At 44.9% G+C, this 15,024-nt stretch overlaps 3 protein-coding genes across 6 annotated transcripts in view; 1 reads left to right on the forward strand and 2 right to left on the reverse strand.

Annotated features, from left to right (window-relative positions):
• Positions 1 to 9,877, reverse strand: part of DDX25 (DEAD-box helicase 25) — a 30,048-nt gene extending 20,171 nt beyond the window's left edge. Inside the window, exon 1 of the mRNA XM_035139589.2 lies at positions 9,840 to 9,877. The gene's annotated coding sequence lies outside the window, so the exon portion shown is untranslated. The remainder of the gene's footprint in view (positions 1 to 9,839) is intronic.
• On the forward strand, positions 1,036 to 11,837 carry PUS3 (pseudouridine synthase 3). Of its 3 annotated transcripts, XM_035139583.2 has the most exons (7): positions 1,036 to 1,110; positions 2,377 to 2,465; positions 6,281 to 6,324; positions 8,071 to 8,459; positions 9,420 to 9,988; positions 10,895 to 11,085; positions 11,379 to 11,837. In XM_035139583.2, exons 1-7 carry the CDS (start codon positions 1,054 to 1,056, stop codon positions 11,687 to 11,689), a joined length of 1,650 nt encoding a protein of 549 aa, XP_034995474.1. In that variant the 5' UTR covers positions 1,036 to 1,053; the 3' UTR covers positions 11,690 to 11,837. The 3 variants fall into 3 exon arrangements, with proteins under 3 accessions (XP_034995474.1, XP_034995476.1, XP_034995477.1); XM_035139585.2 differs by lacking the exon at positions 6,281 to 6,324 and having other exon boundaries at positions 1,062 to 1,110; XM_035139586.2 differs by lacking the exons at positions 1,036 to 1,110; positions 2,377 to 2,465 and having other exon boundaries at positions 6,281 to 6,415.
• On the reverse strand, positions 4,464 to 14,929 carry HYLS1 (HYLS1 centriolar and ciliogenesis associated). 2 transcript variants are annotated; one of them, XM_035139592.2, is made up of 2 exons: positions 14,807 to 14,929; positions 4,464 to 6,588 (listed from the first exon to the last, which is right to left on the reverse strand). In XM_035139592.2, the coding sequence occupies exon 2, from the start codon at positions 6,555 to 6,557 to the stop codon at positions 5,658 to 5,660; it is 900 nt and encodes a 299-aa protein (XP_034995483.1). In that variant the 5' UTR covers positions 6,558 to 6,588; positions 14,807 to 14,929; the 3' UTR covers positions 4,464 to 5,657. The 2 variants fall into 2 exon arrangements, with proteins under 2 accessions (XP_034995483.1, XP_060139048.1); XM_060283065.1 differs by lacking the exon at positions 14,807 to 14,929 and adding an exon at positions 9,840 to 9,905 and having other exon boundaries at positions 4,467 to 6,588.
• Between the last annotated feature and the right edge of the window lie 95 nt (positions 14,930 to 15,024).

Consider the following 15,024-nt stretch of genomic DNA (forward strand, 5'->3'; position numbering starts at 1 on the left):
TATTCGCACTTCCTTGCGTGTAGGTTCCCTCCCCGCCCCCATGGAGCTTCAGTGGGATGTATTTTTTCTGTTTTTATAATAAATAATAATACTAATAATGAAGAATAATTTATTTACACCCCGCCCATCTGGCTGGGTTTCCCCAGCCACTCTGGGCGGCTCCCAACAGAATATTAACGATGCGATAAAAACATTTAAAACTACCCTAAACAGGGCCGCCTTCAGATGTCTCTAAAAGTCAGATACCGGTAGTTATTTCCTTGACATCGGATGGGAGGGCGGGCACCACTACTGAGAAAGCCCTCCCCCTGGTTGCCTGTATTGTACACAGCCCTGTTTAGGGATGTTTTTAATGTTTGATGTTTTTATCGTGTGTTTAATATTCTGTTGGGAACTGCCATACCATACTTCGTATTCCAAGGGTTGTATTCAACATACTTCTACTTACAACCATTGAAATGAATGGGCCTTACACATGAACCTGATAGTTGGTCTGGTCTGGAATATTTTGAACATTTAGATGTTGGCTATGAATATGATGCTTTGGTATCCATTACTAGTTATTCTTAAATAAATGAATAAACTCCAAGCACTTTTTTGTGTGGGTATAATGATGGTCCGAGATTGGGCAATAAGCTGCGGTGAATGCTTCTCAAGAAGCACCCTGGACACTAAATTGTTGTTGAAATAGAAGCAACCATTGAGGCAGGAATTAAAATAGTAATATTTTGCCTAACATCTCAATTCAGTAGTTCATGACTTTACATACTATGGCGGATAATGTTTTCAATGAATAATAGCCATGATAACTAAATGGAGCCTCCATGTCAGAGGCAGTATATCTCTGGGGCTGGGGTCAAACAAGGAGGGGAGGACATGACAACCTTCTGTAACCTTCCAGACCAGAGGCTGCCTGCTGTTGGAAGTAAAAGGCTAATCCGGCCGCTTTCTAGAGAAAGACTATATTTCCCACAAACCTCCTCTGTGTCATGTGTTGGCGGGGGAGGGAAGCCTTTACGTCATTTCCTGTGGAGAAATCGTGGACGGGGCGGCATGCCTGCGCTCCGTCTTTTGCTCTCAACAAACGTCTGCGTAAAAGCTGCTGCGGAGGTAGGAGCACGGGGGTCGCGGCGCGCGTTCACAGCGCATGTTTTAACACGGGAGCAAATCCACAGTGTTCGATGGGGCTTACTCTTGAGTAAGTGCGTTTAGGATTGCTCCCTTAGTGAAGCTGATCGCCTTCACAGGCAGCCTTAAGGCGGTGTTGGTTGGATTGCCCGTCTCTTCCCCCACCGCTGTAACATATAACAATTCTGAACCCTTAGAAAATTGTTTTTTTAAAAATAGGGTTTTTTCGGGGAGGGGGTACTAGTTGGCCTGTTCTGATTAGCCTTCCGTGATTGGCTCTCACACTGGCTGTTTCTGTACGAAATTAGTGGCCCGACTTACCCTGAGCCACGATCACGCGTGTTCGAAGTACTGAGAACCGCACGTGGGGGTGCAGCACGCAGCTCCTGCTTGCTTACGTTTTGTAGGCACGTGGATGGCCACTGTGAGAACAGGATGCTGGACTGGATGGTCCATCGGCCTGATTCAACAGGGCTCATCTTCTGCCACGCGCACACACTGGGTGTAGGGTTTGAAATCCCATCAAGTAAAGATGCATCTAGGATGTTGCTGTAATCCTGAGCAGGTTAGCATCGTTGACCTCAATAGCAGTTACTTCTGAATAAAGGTACACTGGATCAGGCTGCTCAATTTACTGATGCTAAAAACACTAAAATTGCATCAGTTTATCACTGGCCAGTGTGTCCAATTGTCCAATAACTGTATATGTTCATGTTTTTATAGTATACTTGTTTTCTTTAATTAAAAAAAACAGCAAAGAATTGGTGTGTTGGCCGACTGTGTGTTCTAGCATTATCTTCACATAGTAAGAAAAAACATATGCTTTTCCAACACCTTGCAGAATCTTATGCTCCTCTATCATGTCCACATTTTATAAGCTAGAAACACCCAAATGCTGTAACATTTCCTCTTAGTTAGTTGCTCTACTCCAGGCATCCCCAAACTGCGGCCCTCCAGATGTTTTGGCCTACAACTCCTATGATCCCTAGCTAACAGGACCAGTGGTCAGGGTAGATGGGAATTGTAGTCCAAAACATCTGGAGGGCCAAGTTTGGGGGTGCCTGCTCTACTCCTTTAATTGTTTTGGTTGCCATTTCCTCGATCTGCAGTATCCTTTTTGAGGTACGGCAACCAGAATCATACACTCTTCCAAGTGTGGTTGCGGCATGGATTTGTATAACAGCATCCTGCTGGTGGTTTCAATCACTTTCCTGACAATCCCTAACATGGAATTTGCCTTTTTCATAGCTACTGCATGCTAGGAAAAGATCTTTCTCAAGCTATCTGCCACAACTCCCTGATCTCCTTCCCAGCAAGTTAACAACAGTTCAGACGCTGTAAGTACATGTGAAGTTACTGGGTTTTTATGCATCACTTTGCAGCGATCAAGGGAAGTAATAGTCCCACTATATTCTGCTCTGGTCCGACTACACCTGGAGTAGTGTCCAGTTCTGGGTACCACAATTTAAGGAGGATATTGACAAGCTGGAACAAGTGCAGACGAGGTTGACCAAGATCATAAAGCGTCTGTAAACCAAGCCTTATGAAGAATGGTTGAGGGAACTGGGTATATGTTTAGCCTGGTCAAGAGGAAACAGAGAGATAGCTATCTTCAGATATCTCAAGGGCTGACATATGCAGGATGGAGCAAGCTTGTTTTCTCCTGCTCTGGAAGATAGGACTTGAACCAATGGCTTCAAGTTACAATAAAGGTGATTCCAACTAAGTATCAGGAAGAACTTTCTGACAGAATTGTTTGACAGTGGAATGGACTCCCGCAAGAGGTGGTAGACTGTCATAATCTAGTTGAGATTCCTGTATTGCAGGAGATTGGACCTTTAAGGTATCCCTTCCAACTGAGATTCTATGCATTTTTAATTATCCTTCATCCAGTCAAAGAGATATTCTTTTGGAGCTCCAGGCAATCCCTTTTGGTTTTAATCTCCTTAAACCAATCTCCTTTCCAAACTCTGTATTGTGACGTTAGTGCAGGGATCGGCAACCTAAGTTCCATGGGCCACAAGCAGCCCATGGGTGTCATTTAACCAGCCCATGGACCCCCGCTGCCCACTCGGCTCCTGTGCACTGCGCTAAACCGGTGTGGAGCAGAGCGGGGACCGCCTTCCGCAAAGCTGCATACGCCTCCTCCGCACCGGAAATAGCATTTGCACACACCCACACTCTGGCCCACCGCGGTGTCTGTGGGACTGTGAACTGGCCCAAGCCACAAAAACTTTGCCGACCCCTGTGTTAGTGTGTTGGCTGCTGTGTGTAGGTGGGCCCCACAAAAGCTCCTCCCTGTGTTCCTCCTGGGCCTGGAAAGGGGTTAATTTAACCTCTGCTTTGCTAGTAAAACTGAATTACAGTGGTACCTCGCAAGACGAATGCCTCGCACAACGAAAAACTCGCAAGACGAAAGCGTTTTGCAATCTTTTTGTTGACTCACAAGACGAATTTTTCTATGGCTGTGCTTCGCAAGACTTTTTTTGCATTGGTTTGTTTACATTGGAAAACCGCAAGATGAAATTTTCGCAAAACAAAACAACTCGCAGAATGAATTAATTTCGTCTTGCGAGGCACCACTGTACTGTCTCGCAAAATGATGCAAAACTGAATTGCTGCGTCATGAAATGATGCATGCCTAAAAAATGTCACCAGCGTGAAAAGTTTGGAAAGCTCTGCCTTAAACCATTTGGTGTCATCAGCAAACTTGGCCACCTCACTGTTCCCTGATTCCAGAGTTATGAATAAGTTTAAGAGTTGTTTTTATTACAGATCTTGGGAGAACCTTGCTTACTAAATCCTTTGATTATTAGAACTGTCAATTAGTCCTAATCGACACTTAGCATTCTTTAACCAGTTACTGATCGGTAAGAGAATGTGTCCTCTTATCCCATGACTGCAAAAATTACTCTTAAGTATGCAATAGCGGACTATATTGAAAGCTTTCTGAAAGTCCAGGTACACATCCAAGATCACCCCATTTGCATGTTTGTTGATACTCTCACAGAACTCTAAAATGGTTAGGTAGACAAGACTTACCCTTACAGAAGCAAGACTTCTATAGGGTTGGTAATTTTATTGTTAACAGTTTCCACCAGTTTACCAGGAAAAAAAAATTACGCTAACTGGGCTGTAATTTCACATTAAGGGTAACAAAAAGTGTCAACTAGCTCAAGTTTAACAGATTCTGGCAGTTCATGTACCCAATGAGTTCTTACCCATGAAAATCATGCCACAATACTGCGTCTTAGAGATGGGAAGGCCTGGAAAAAAACCTGGGAAAATGGGGGGGGGCAGGGTTCCCCCCCCAATTTTCCGGGGTTTTTTCCAGGCCTTCCCATCTGTAGTCTGAACAGAGGACAGAGGTGTGCGCAGGCATGTAGCCCATTGTACAAAGATAGATTTAGATTAGTGGTGGGTAGGGCTGGAGTGGGGGGGGGGGAATGGGCAGAACAACTAGTATATCACCCAGAAGGAAAGGCAGCCTTCTGGCTAAAGCAGGTTCCTACAAATCTAGTAGCACAGCTCCACTTACTTTGCATAACTGACCTCTTGTATTCTTCAATATGCAACCCATATTTCATTATATCTGTAGTGTTTCCAAGTGTGGAAAGAAATTTAGAACAGAAGGAAAGCACTTTGCATGAGAACCTTAGTACAAGTAATTCTGGTTTATAGGGGAGCATGTAGATGCCCACTGTGATCCACCTCTCCACTATCAGTGATGTTTGGGGGCTACTTCTAGGTTTGGCACCTAAATTGGGAGTTGCCTGTATATAGGTATTTTATTATTACTCTTTTTTCGATATATTGCTTTTTTATGTTTTTATAAATGTGTTTGGATTTTATTGCTTAACATGTTAAAAACCTTCAATAAAATTGTTTTAAAATATAGAGATACGAACCAAGACAATATTCTCAATATGAAAAGAACCACATACCCACTTGAAAGCGATGAGTTGTTATCAATGTAACACAGCAGTTCCACACAATTGATAAATGAGGTGAACCTTCTAACCTGTCTTTTGTTGCGGATAAAATATTACGGTACTTTCTCAACAAATTAACCAGTCAATAGAGAAACTAGAGGCAATCCTTTTATACCACACACTTTTAATTTAATCCATAGAAGCTAAACTTTCTTTAAAAATAACATCATGCAGAAGTATGATGATTGTGTTAGGAAGAGGAAGTGGGTTTAAAGGATCTTGCAATAAAAATAAAGATTATTCTCATGGACATATACTTCAGTAAACTTTGGTTCATCTTCTGCCTGGCTTCTGATGAGGCAATATTAATCTCTAAATGTTCCTATATGGGACAAATATTCAAGAAGCAGGAATAAGTAAAATCCTTTGTGTTGTGGAAACACTCATTCTGAAAGCCAGATTTAAAACCAATAAGGGTTTGAAAGGGCTTCAAAGGAAACAAAATAGCTTAGGTGCTTGGCTGGAGTAGTTAAGATATTTGGGCTGTGCTAAGCAAGGCATACTCCTGTGGGTGGCGCTATAGAGACCTCTGCATTTCTAGGAGGAGTAGGTATTCCTAGGCATCACACCGTTTGCCAGGTCGCAGCGTATTCCCCAGCGCAGGGCAGATCTCTTCTTCTCTGTAGGCACCAGGTAGTTGTTGGGAATATAAATGTGCTGAGCCCTAGGAGGCAATTCTGACTTGCAGAGCATCTGTTCCCGGATGTTCCAGCGCACCACTTTCCTGGGATCTTCCCCCGGTAGCCGCAGAGATTCCCAGTCATGCTTATGCTCCAAGTAACGGGCTACCCGGTCGGTCTTCATTCTGTTCCGGCTTAGCTGGTCAAATCTTGGTAATATGAAGGATTTGGGGTGGCCAGCAACAATCAAGTCCTGCTCATAGGATGTACTGCTGCGGCTCTGGCTCTCTCTTTGTGAGCTCTGGCTCTCTGTGGTTCTCCAGGAATAAGCCGTCTCAGACTCTGGGCAAATGCTTGGCTCACTCTCCTCCTCTGACTCTTCTTCCTCTTGCTGAGTCTTCAGACTGTGCATTCTTTGACTCAGCTCCCCATACTCAGGGTCACTCTGACTGCTGGTCTCTGGTGTGCTGGTGATGGACTCATCCGTCACCTCTACTTCTCCATCAGGCCTTCGCCTCAGAACTTTCCTTTTTATTACAGGTTTCCTAGCAACTCTGGGGTCCTCGGGAGTCTTTGCTTGCAAGGTGGGTCCCGAATGAAGATGCCTAAACTTCACAGGAAGTGTGGGTCTGACCAAAGAGGCCACCGAGGCTCTTGTGTAGGGGTCCAGCTGAGGTGCGAAACACATCTTCCTTGGGCTATCACCTTCTCCCTGTTCTGCGCAAAGGCGGATGAATGCCATTGCAGCTTCTTTGAGCTGATCTTCATGGCTCATAGAGGCCCAGCGGGGACGATCAAGTCCCATGAATGCTTCCATTGCTTCTCTTGGATTGGTGCAGTCACTGATTCTGAAAGAGAGAGATGCTAATTCTCACATAATGTGCTACATCTACCCAAAACAAGTTTAAGTACAATGGTACCTCGGTTTTTGAGCATCTCAGAAGCCGAACATTTTGGTTTTCAAGCACCGAAAACCCGCAAGTAAATGTTTGTTTTCGAACACACCTCAGACGTTGAACGGCTTCCGCTGAGTTTTTCCCCAAATTTCTCCATTGAAATTGCAGGCCGCCCTTTGCGCTTTGGTTTTCGAATGTTTTTGAAGCTGAACGGTCTTCTGGAACCGATTACGTTCGAAAACCAAGCTACCCCTGTACTAAATATATTCACTGATTGAATAGTCATTTGCCTATTTCTAGCAAGAATGTGCTTTCACTTAATTCAATTTAGGATCTAATAAAAATCCCGAGTCCTGCTGCGCTACAATGTTTCCCCTTTGCAGTACACTGGAGCAGTGTTTCTCAACCTTTTTTGGGCCACGGCACACTTGTTCCGTGAAAAAAATCACGAGGCACACCACCATTAAAAAAGTTTAAAAATTTAACTCTGTGCCGCCCTATATTGACTATAATTATGACTGTAAGAAACACTTGCCAATTGCTGTGTTGGTTGCAATCTCCTGTAATAAGGCTTCACAAGCCGTCCGGCGGGTCAGTGTTGTGAATTGGCGGCCGCCAGGCTCGTTTGCACTGAGCTTTGGGAAAGAGGACGAGAAATATTGCTTTCCGGCAGGTTAGCGCTGATTATTGGCGGCCGCCAGGCACGTGACAATGCAAATCGCCCTTCTCGTCGCTGCACGTCGCGGCACACCAGCCAGCGTCTCGCGGCACACTAGTGTGCCGCGGAACAGCGGTTGAGAAACGCTGCACTGGATAACATGTTAAGTCTTACAGTTATTACCTATACTAGTGGGTTTCAAATTATTTCCCAGAAAATCCTGGGCCTGCTTGGTAACGTATCAGATTCCACAATGAGAATCAATAATGGTGGATCTGAATCCCTGAAAGGCAGTTTTGCCCGCAACTTGAAATCTTCCTCCCCAATGTGAAGTATGTTTTATGATGCACATTCAGTTCACACTGGGAACTGCGAGACCCAACAGGGGCGGCCAGTACCTCACATGAAGTATGTGCACTCCAGAACAAAACCCCAGAATCCTGTGTAACATGCAGGGTTTCCTTATGCAAGAGTAGTCCATGGGTGTTGAGAACAAACTCTTTCAGTCCCCCTACACCTTGCAGCCCATGTAAACATAAAAACATGTCCCAAAAGCCCACTGGAAATTAGTATGAATTTATCAGTAAATGGAGAAAGGCATGCACTCACGATGCAATATTGGAAGTATTTCATTAAGTTCAAATATGCAATTCAGTATAGGTAGAAAATAAAAGCAGAAAGCTGGATAGCAAGTTGACAGTCCCCAGCTGAATAGCCTCTCCTCGAGCAGTAAATACAAAAGTTTGAATTGTAAAAAACTCGTTTTCTCTTCCCAGGAACTATCACTATGGCCAGAGATGGAGCAGAAACAGAGAAGCTACTGAAGAGAGTCCAGGAACTGGAAGACATGGTTCAAAGGCTGCAAGAAAAGCTGGAGAGCAAGCAGACTGCAGGCACGGAAGGTGGCCTCTCAGCAGCAGGGAAGACCAAGAAACGGCAGCAGCGACCATTTGATTTTAGCGCTTATGGCCAGAGACATGTGGCACTGAAGATAGCCTACCTAGGCTGGGGGTATCAGGGCTTTGCTAGCCAGGAGAACACCAACAATACTATTGAAGAGAAGCTGTTTGAGGCGCTCATCAAAACCCGACTGGTGGCCAGCAGACAGACTTCCAACTATCACCGCTGTGGGCGCACAGACAAGGGAGTCAGTGCCTTTGGACAGGTGAGTTCAGCATCTGTCTCCATTTTTATGAAACCCACCTGGTTAGCTCGCAGCACAAAATGAGGAAACCTGCTCAGAGGGTGAGGGAGGGGGGGATTTGGATTCAGTACTATAACAGAATGTGAATTAAAGCAGGAGCAGCCGCATTACCTTCTGTGATATTCCTGCTTAGCAGAGAGTTTGCACCTCAAGAGATCTTAGCTTTGGTGTGGAGCTGAATACAGTCGTACCTTGGTTTTCAAACAGCTTAGTTCTCGGATGTTTTGGCTCCCAAACGCCACAAACCTGGAAGTGACAGTTTCGGTATGCGAACTATTTTCGGAAGCCGAACGTCCGACGGGGATTCCGATTGGCTGCAGGAGCTTCCTGCAACCAATCAGAAGCCACTTCAGTTTCTGAACGTTTTGGAAGTCGAATGGATTTCTGGAACGGATTCCGTTCGACTTCGAAGGTATGACTGTACTGGGTGTTAGATATGCTGATATTAGAACTCGTTTAATGGGGCTTCCTTCCAGGAAAGCGTGTAAAAGATTGTAGCCTGAGTTATCCAGGGCTGCAAGATAAAATTACCACCAGATCAGTTCAGGTCCAAATAATCATCGAGGAAGCTACACCAACACCATCGTATTTGGATAATTCTCATTGATTCCATAAAAAATAAAATAAACATTAGGTGTATTCAGCTATATTTTACTCAGAGACCTAATTTATTCATGCCCATTAATTTCAATGGGTCTACTCCAAGTATGGCTAACTTGGGATCTAACCCTTAGGTCTGTATCCAAAGTAGTGCTAAGTCAGTTGTATAGTTTGCACAAGGATTGGGGATGGTGCAAGGTGCCCGGAGGGGGGGGGGGTGGAGTTCTGTTGCACAAGTGTAACGGGATGAGGGGATTGGATACTGTCCATAGTGTTGTTTTTGCATATTTTACTCCACATTATCCTTCTCCAATGTTTCAGGTGATCTCCCTAGATCTCCGCTCAAACCTGTCAAAGGATAAAGCAGTAAATAAACCCGAGGGTGCAACAAAGGACACAGCCACAAATACTGCAGAGGAGATCCGCTACACACACATATTGAATCAAGTGCTCCCTCATGACATACGGATCCTGGCTTGGGCCCCAGTAGATCCCAGCTTCAGTGCTAGATTTAGTTGCCTCAAAAGGACCTATCGCTATTTCTTCCCTCGTGCTGATCTAGATGTAGCTCTCATGAATACTGCAGCTCAGAAGCTCGTGGGGACCCATGATTTTCGTAATCTATGCAAGATGGATGTAGCCAACGGCGTGACCAACTTTCAACGGACAATTCTTACTGCAGAGGTGAAGTCTGTGGCTAGAGCAGAGGATGCAGAGCTGCAGAACCCTTTCCAAATGTACCTGTTTGAAGTGACAGGCCAAGCATTCCTCTACCACCAGGTCCGTTGCATGATGGCTATTCTATTCCTGATTGGACAAAGGATGGAAAAGCCAGAGATTATCAATATGCTGCTGGATGTAGAGAACAACCCTCGAAAACCACAATACAGGTATGACTTTGCAAAGAAATTAATATATATTATATAACCAGTATAATATTAGTGTTAGACGTGAAACAAGCTTATTTTACTCATTAGCAGTGGGTGCAAATCTTGGACAGAGGTCTTTCCTAGACCTAATATACCCCTGTGGTACCTTAAAGTCTAACCAGTGTATTGTTGCATCACTCCCAATGACATAGTCTTGCCTATGAAAATGCATGCCAGTCTTTAGCAAAGTCTTGGCAAACATAATTGGGATTTCTGTAGCTCTTAAGTACAGCTTTTCCAGTGCCATTGCTCCATAATACAATTAGAACCACATCAAGATGCTGAAGAACAGGTGGAAAGGGAAGCTATAGATGTGCATTAGTGTGCACTAAAAACCACTCCTGTTACTGGCACAGAAAGATCAACACCAATTGCCTTACATGTATGGGAATCCAACACTATAAAGATTAATCACTGCTTTGTATCACATCAGATTAATGTTACTCAGTCTTATGCATGTAAAGGTAAAGGGACCATTAGGTCCAGTTGTAACCGACTCTGGAGTTGCAGCACTCATCTCGTGTTATTGGCCAAGGGAGCCGGTGTACAGCTTCCAGGTCATGTGGCCAGCATGACAAAGATGATTCTGGCGAACCAGAGCAGCACACGGAAACGCCGTTTACCTTCCTGCTGTAGCGGTACCTATTTATCTACTTGCACTTTGACGTGCTTTCGAACTGCTAGGTTGGCAGGAGCTGGGACCGAACAACAGGAGCTCACCCCGTCGCGGGGATTCGAACCGCCGACCTTCTGATCGGCAAGCCCCAGGCTGTGGTTTAACCCACAGCGCCACCCGCTGTACTTCCCTGTTTTAAGTCACAGGCTTCTGATTTAAGCTCAACACCTTATCTTCTCCTTTTCTTGCAGCATGGCAGTGGAATTTCCTCTGGTTTTGTATGACTGCGAGTTTGAAAATATCCAGTGGATCTATGATCGCAATGTCCAGGAGTTTAACGTCACTCATTTACAGCAGCTTTGGGCCAACCATGCTGTTAAAACTCATATGCTGCGTAGCATGTTAAAAGGGCTTGATTCTGCTGAGATGCCGACAGAGACAGGTAGGAGATGCATAGTTCTGTAGAATTCTAACAGTATTCACCGTTGCTAGGTATGATTGTGGCTCTAAGGCACTATTCTAGTGGGGGTACAGAACTGGGTTCTGTATATTCCTGCGTATAAGACTACTTTTTAACCCAGGAAAATCTTCTCAAAAGTTGGGGGTCGTCTTATACGCCCAGTCGTCTTATACGCCGGAATATACGGGTAATTTAAAAAGGGGATAGAAGCAACTGGTGAATAATAATCTGCTACACATGACTTGTTGACCCGTTGGCACTTACTATGTTTTCAGGTTCAAGCACAATTCGGTGGGGAGAGCTGAAGCCCCCAGTCCACAATCAGATTAGTGCCTTAATCGAGGGAGCAAAAGCCCGAAACTACAAACCATTAATGGACCGCCCCAAATGTGAAGGGTTGGAGTCTCGCATCAGTTACTTTGTGCGTAGAGGACGCATTGAACTCCCACACCTTAAGAAAACAAAGCACTCTGAAAAGGAATCAGATGAAGAAATGGAAGTTAAGAGCAGCCACAGCAAAAGTGTGGAGACAGACAGTGATGTTCCAGAACAAGCTGCAAAGAGAGTCTGTACGAGTTCAGACTGAAGCTTCCAGGCCATCTCTTATCTCCAAGCAGATATCTTCAGATCTCTTCTCATACAAACCTATTGGGATCCTTATTTACTTTTGTTCTTTTTAAGAACACAGGCATACCACTAAATGCTTTGCATTTTGAAATAAACATTTTTTAAAATAATAGCATAAAGCAGGTGTCCCATTGTTTTCGAAATACATCCAATCCCTTTATTAGCTCCACATTCTCTTCCTACTGCTACAACCACTGAAAGCATCTATAGCTCTTAAACAGTTGTAAGCAATTTATCACTGCCAAAACAAATCTATAAACCAGGAGGGTAACTGTATGGAGAGAAGTAAGTGCCGCAGACTAGGGTATTCTTATATGGCCACATCACGAGCTGGATATGCGAATCAGCCTTGTCATATCAACGGAGCTGGGTGTGGTGCCTTTTTTATTTACAAGAATAAACAAGTAGTAGCGTCTTTAGGTTAGGACTCACTTCTTTCTACACTTCCTGTATGTTCAGCCTCATCCTCCTCTTCCATATGAAGTGATAGGAACAAAGGAGCAAAATAAAAACTAGGAAAAGCTGGACTAACTAGGATCTCAGAAAAATAGACAGACCAGTTCCACTAGTCAGGGATATGGTGCACTCATTGTGGCCTATTAGAAAGCATAGCAGCCATTCAATAGTTAAAAGGTAAAGGGACCCCTGACCATTAGGTCCAGTCGTGGCCAACTCTGGGGCTGTGGCGCTAATCTCGCGTTATTGGCCAAGGGAGCCGGCTTACAGCTTCTAGGTCATGTGGCCAGCATGACAAAGCCGCTCCTGGCGAACCAGAGCAGCACACGGAAACACCGTTTACCTTCCCACTTGGAGCAGTACCTATTTATCTTCTTGCACTTTGACATGCTTTCAAACTGCTAGGTTGGCAGGAGCTGGGACCGAGCAACGGGAGCTCACCCCGTCGCAGGGATTTGAACCGCCCAACTTCTGATCAGCACCCCCTAGGCTCTGTGGTTTAACCCACAGCGCCAGCTGCGGCCCATTTAAGTTACTTTAGTTAAAATTCACATAAAAAAAGATAATTTGTATGTATTAATTTTGCATTAATAGGTTTGGCACTATGCCATCTGATCAATCTCTTTCTACTGCAGTTTACTAGTACAACTTATTCAAAAAACAGTTTACATTGGGGCCATAATCCTACACCAGCTTAATTGGAACTAGGCCCCATTGAATATAGAGGAAGTCATTTGTAAGGAAATAAGTTTAAGGCTGCAGCTTTAATTTAAAGCTGACCTTACTCTAATTTAAATCCACTACTACTTTTGGTGGGTCTTAAAAGAACCACTTACCCTCTTTTGACATCTTTAAATAGTTAGCGTGTGTAAAATCTGAGAGCATTAGGTTTGTTCCAGCTTGCAGTGTTGGGCTTTTCATGCCATTATTTGTATATACAGATTTTCTGCTCAATGAGTTTAAGCAATTAGGTACCATATTTTTCCATGTATAACACACCGTGTATATTTTGGGGGACTCCAAATTTAAAAAGTGGGGGGAGATTGCCCAGAGTTGCTGAGCTTTTTTTAGGGGGAATTGCAGAAAATCGCTCACCCGCCTGACCAACCACATGCATCAAACAATCCACTGATTGTCTGTTCCCTCTACAGCAGAAGCCACCAATCACCCAACCAATTGATGCAGCAACAGCCAATCAATACCACCCCTTGCTGCAGCCACCAATAACACACCCCATAGCCGCTGAAAATCTCCGGCTCACGGCAGGAACCAATCCCATGTCCCCCCCCATGCACCATCCGTGTATAAGACGACCCCCCCCCCTTTAAACAGTTTTTAAATTAAAAAAACCCTTGTTGATCTGAGGGGGGACCAGAGTCTCCTAGCAGCTTCTCAGCACCCTTGGCAAACTACAGTTCCCAGGAGAGGCTTCTGTGGGAGAAGCAACGAGTGTTTACAGCAGTACAGTGCTTCTTACATTGCAGAGTGCAGATAGAGGCTTTAAAAAAATAATGTACAGAGCAACGCTGCAGTCAGTGTGGTACTAGAGAAAGTATGGGGACTCTGCGGCTCTTGGAGTGATGCTGTGCTCGATCTCCCATCCATCTATCAGAGATTATAGCAGCTGGAATCCTGGGCAAAGCCAAGATTTATGGTTTGGGGTATTGGGGGTGGGGACAGGGCACCTGTCAACCTCCTCTGCCTTGTCTACCACTCTCAAGTTGCTAATAATAATTTATTATTTTTACCCAGCCCATCTGACTGAGTTTCCCCAGACACTCTGGATGGCTCCCAACAGAATATTAAAAACACGATAAAACATCAAACATAAAAAACTTCCCTAAACAGGGCTGCCTTCAGGTATCTTTTAAAAGTCAGATAGTTGTCTATTGCCTTGACATCTGATGGGAGGGCGATCCACAGGGCCGGCGTCACCACCGAGAAAGCCCTCTGCCTGGTTCCCTGTGACCTCACTTCTCACAGTGCCAGAAGGCACTTGGAGCTGGATCTCAGTGTCCGGGATGGACGATGGGGGTGGAGACGCTCCAGGTATACTGGGCTGAGGCCGTTTAGGACTTTAAAGGTCAGCACCAACACTTTGAATTGTGCTCAGAAATGCACTGGGAGCCAATGCTACAATGTAATATTATTAATAATAATATTTATACCCCAACCATTTGGCTGGGTTTCCCCAACATCCTCCAAGTAACCCAGGGATCATTTCGATTTCAAATATTCTGATTTATTTCGACTTTCAGTTAAGCATATATATATATTTATTTACTTGATTCAGGGGGGAGGGGGTCAGCTCCTCCACACACATCCCCGTGGCTGGAGTACCAACAACTGCAGAGCCACAGATTTTCCACCCTGGGTTAGAATACCAGGGGCAGGGATAGGAAGCTACCGTTCAAACCCCACTTCCCAACGAAGTCCAGTGGACGACCCTTGAACAAACCACTGTATCTTTCGGCCTAACCTACCTCACAAAGTTCTTGTAAGAATTTTAAAAAGGATGGGGGGGATGAGAGAGGACAAGGCACGGCCAGAAGAGAATGCGTACGCATCTTCCACGACCGGCCACGTGCGCTTTCTGCCCGCCTGCGCCCTCTGCTAATACCTGATCACTGACGCCGGCTCCGGCCCCTTCTGCCCTCACGCGACGACGGTTACTCCGCCGCACAACTGCCGTTGTTCAAACCAAAAAGAAAAAAGCAAGGTCCGCCCCCTTTCCATGATTGGCCCGCTCCCGTTCCGCCATCTTTCACTGGTGCGCCAACATTCTTTTCCCACCCACTGCACGCAAGGGCTGCTTTTCATTGGATACGGAGAACGCCG

Source organism: Zootoca vivipara, chromosome 15, assembly GCF_963506605.1.
Source record: "Zootoca vivipara chromosome 15, rZooViv1.1, whole genome shotgun sequence".
Lineage (NCBI taxonomy): Eukaryota > Metazoa > Chordata > Lepidosauria > Squamata > Lacertidae > Zootoca > Zootoca vivipara.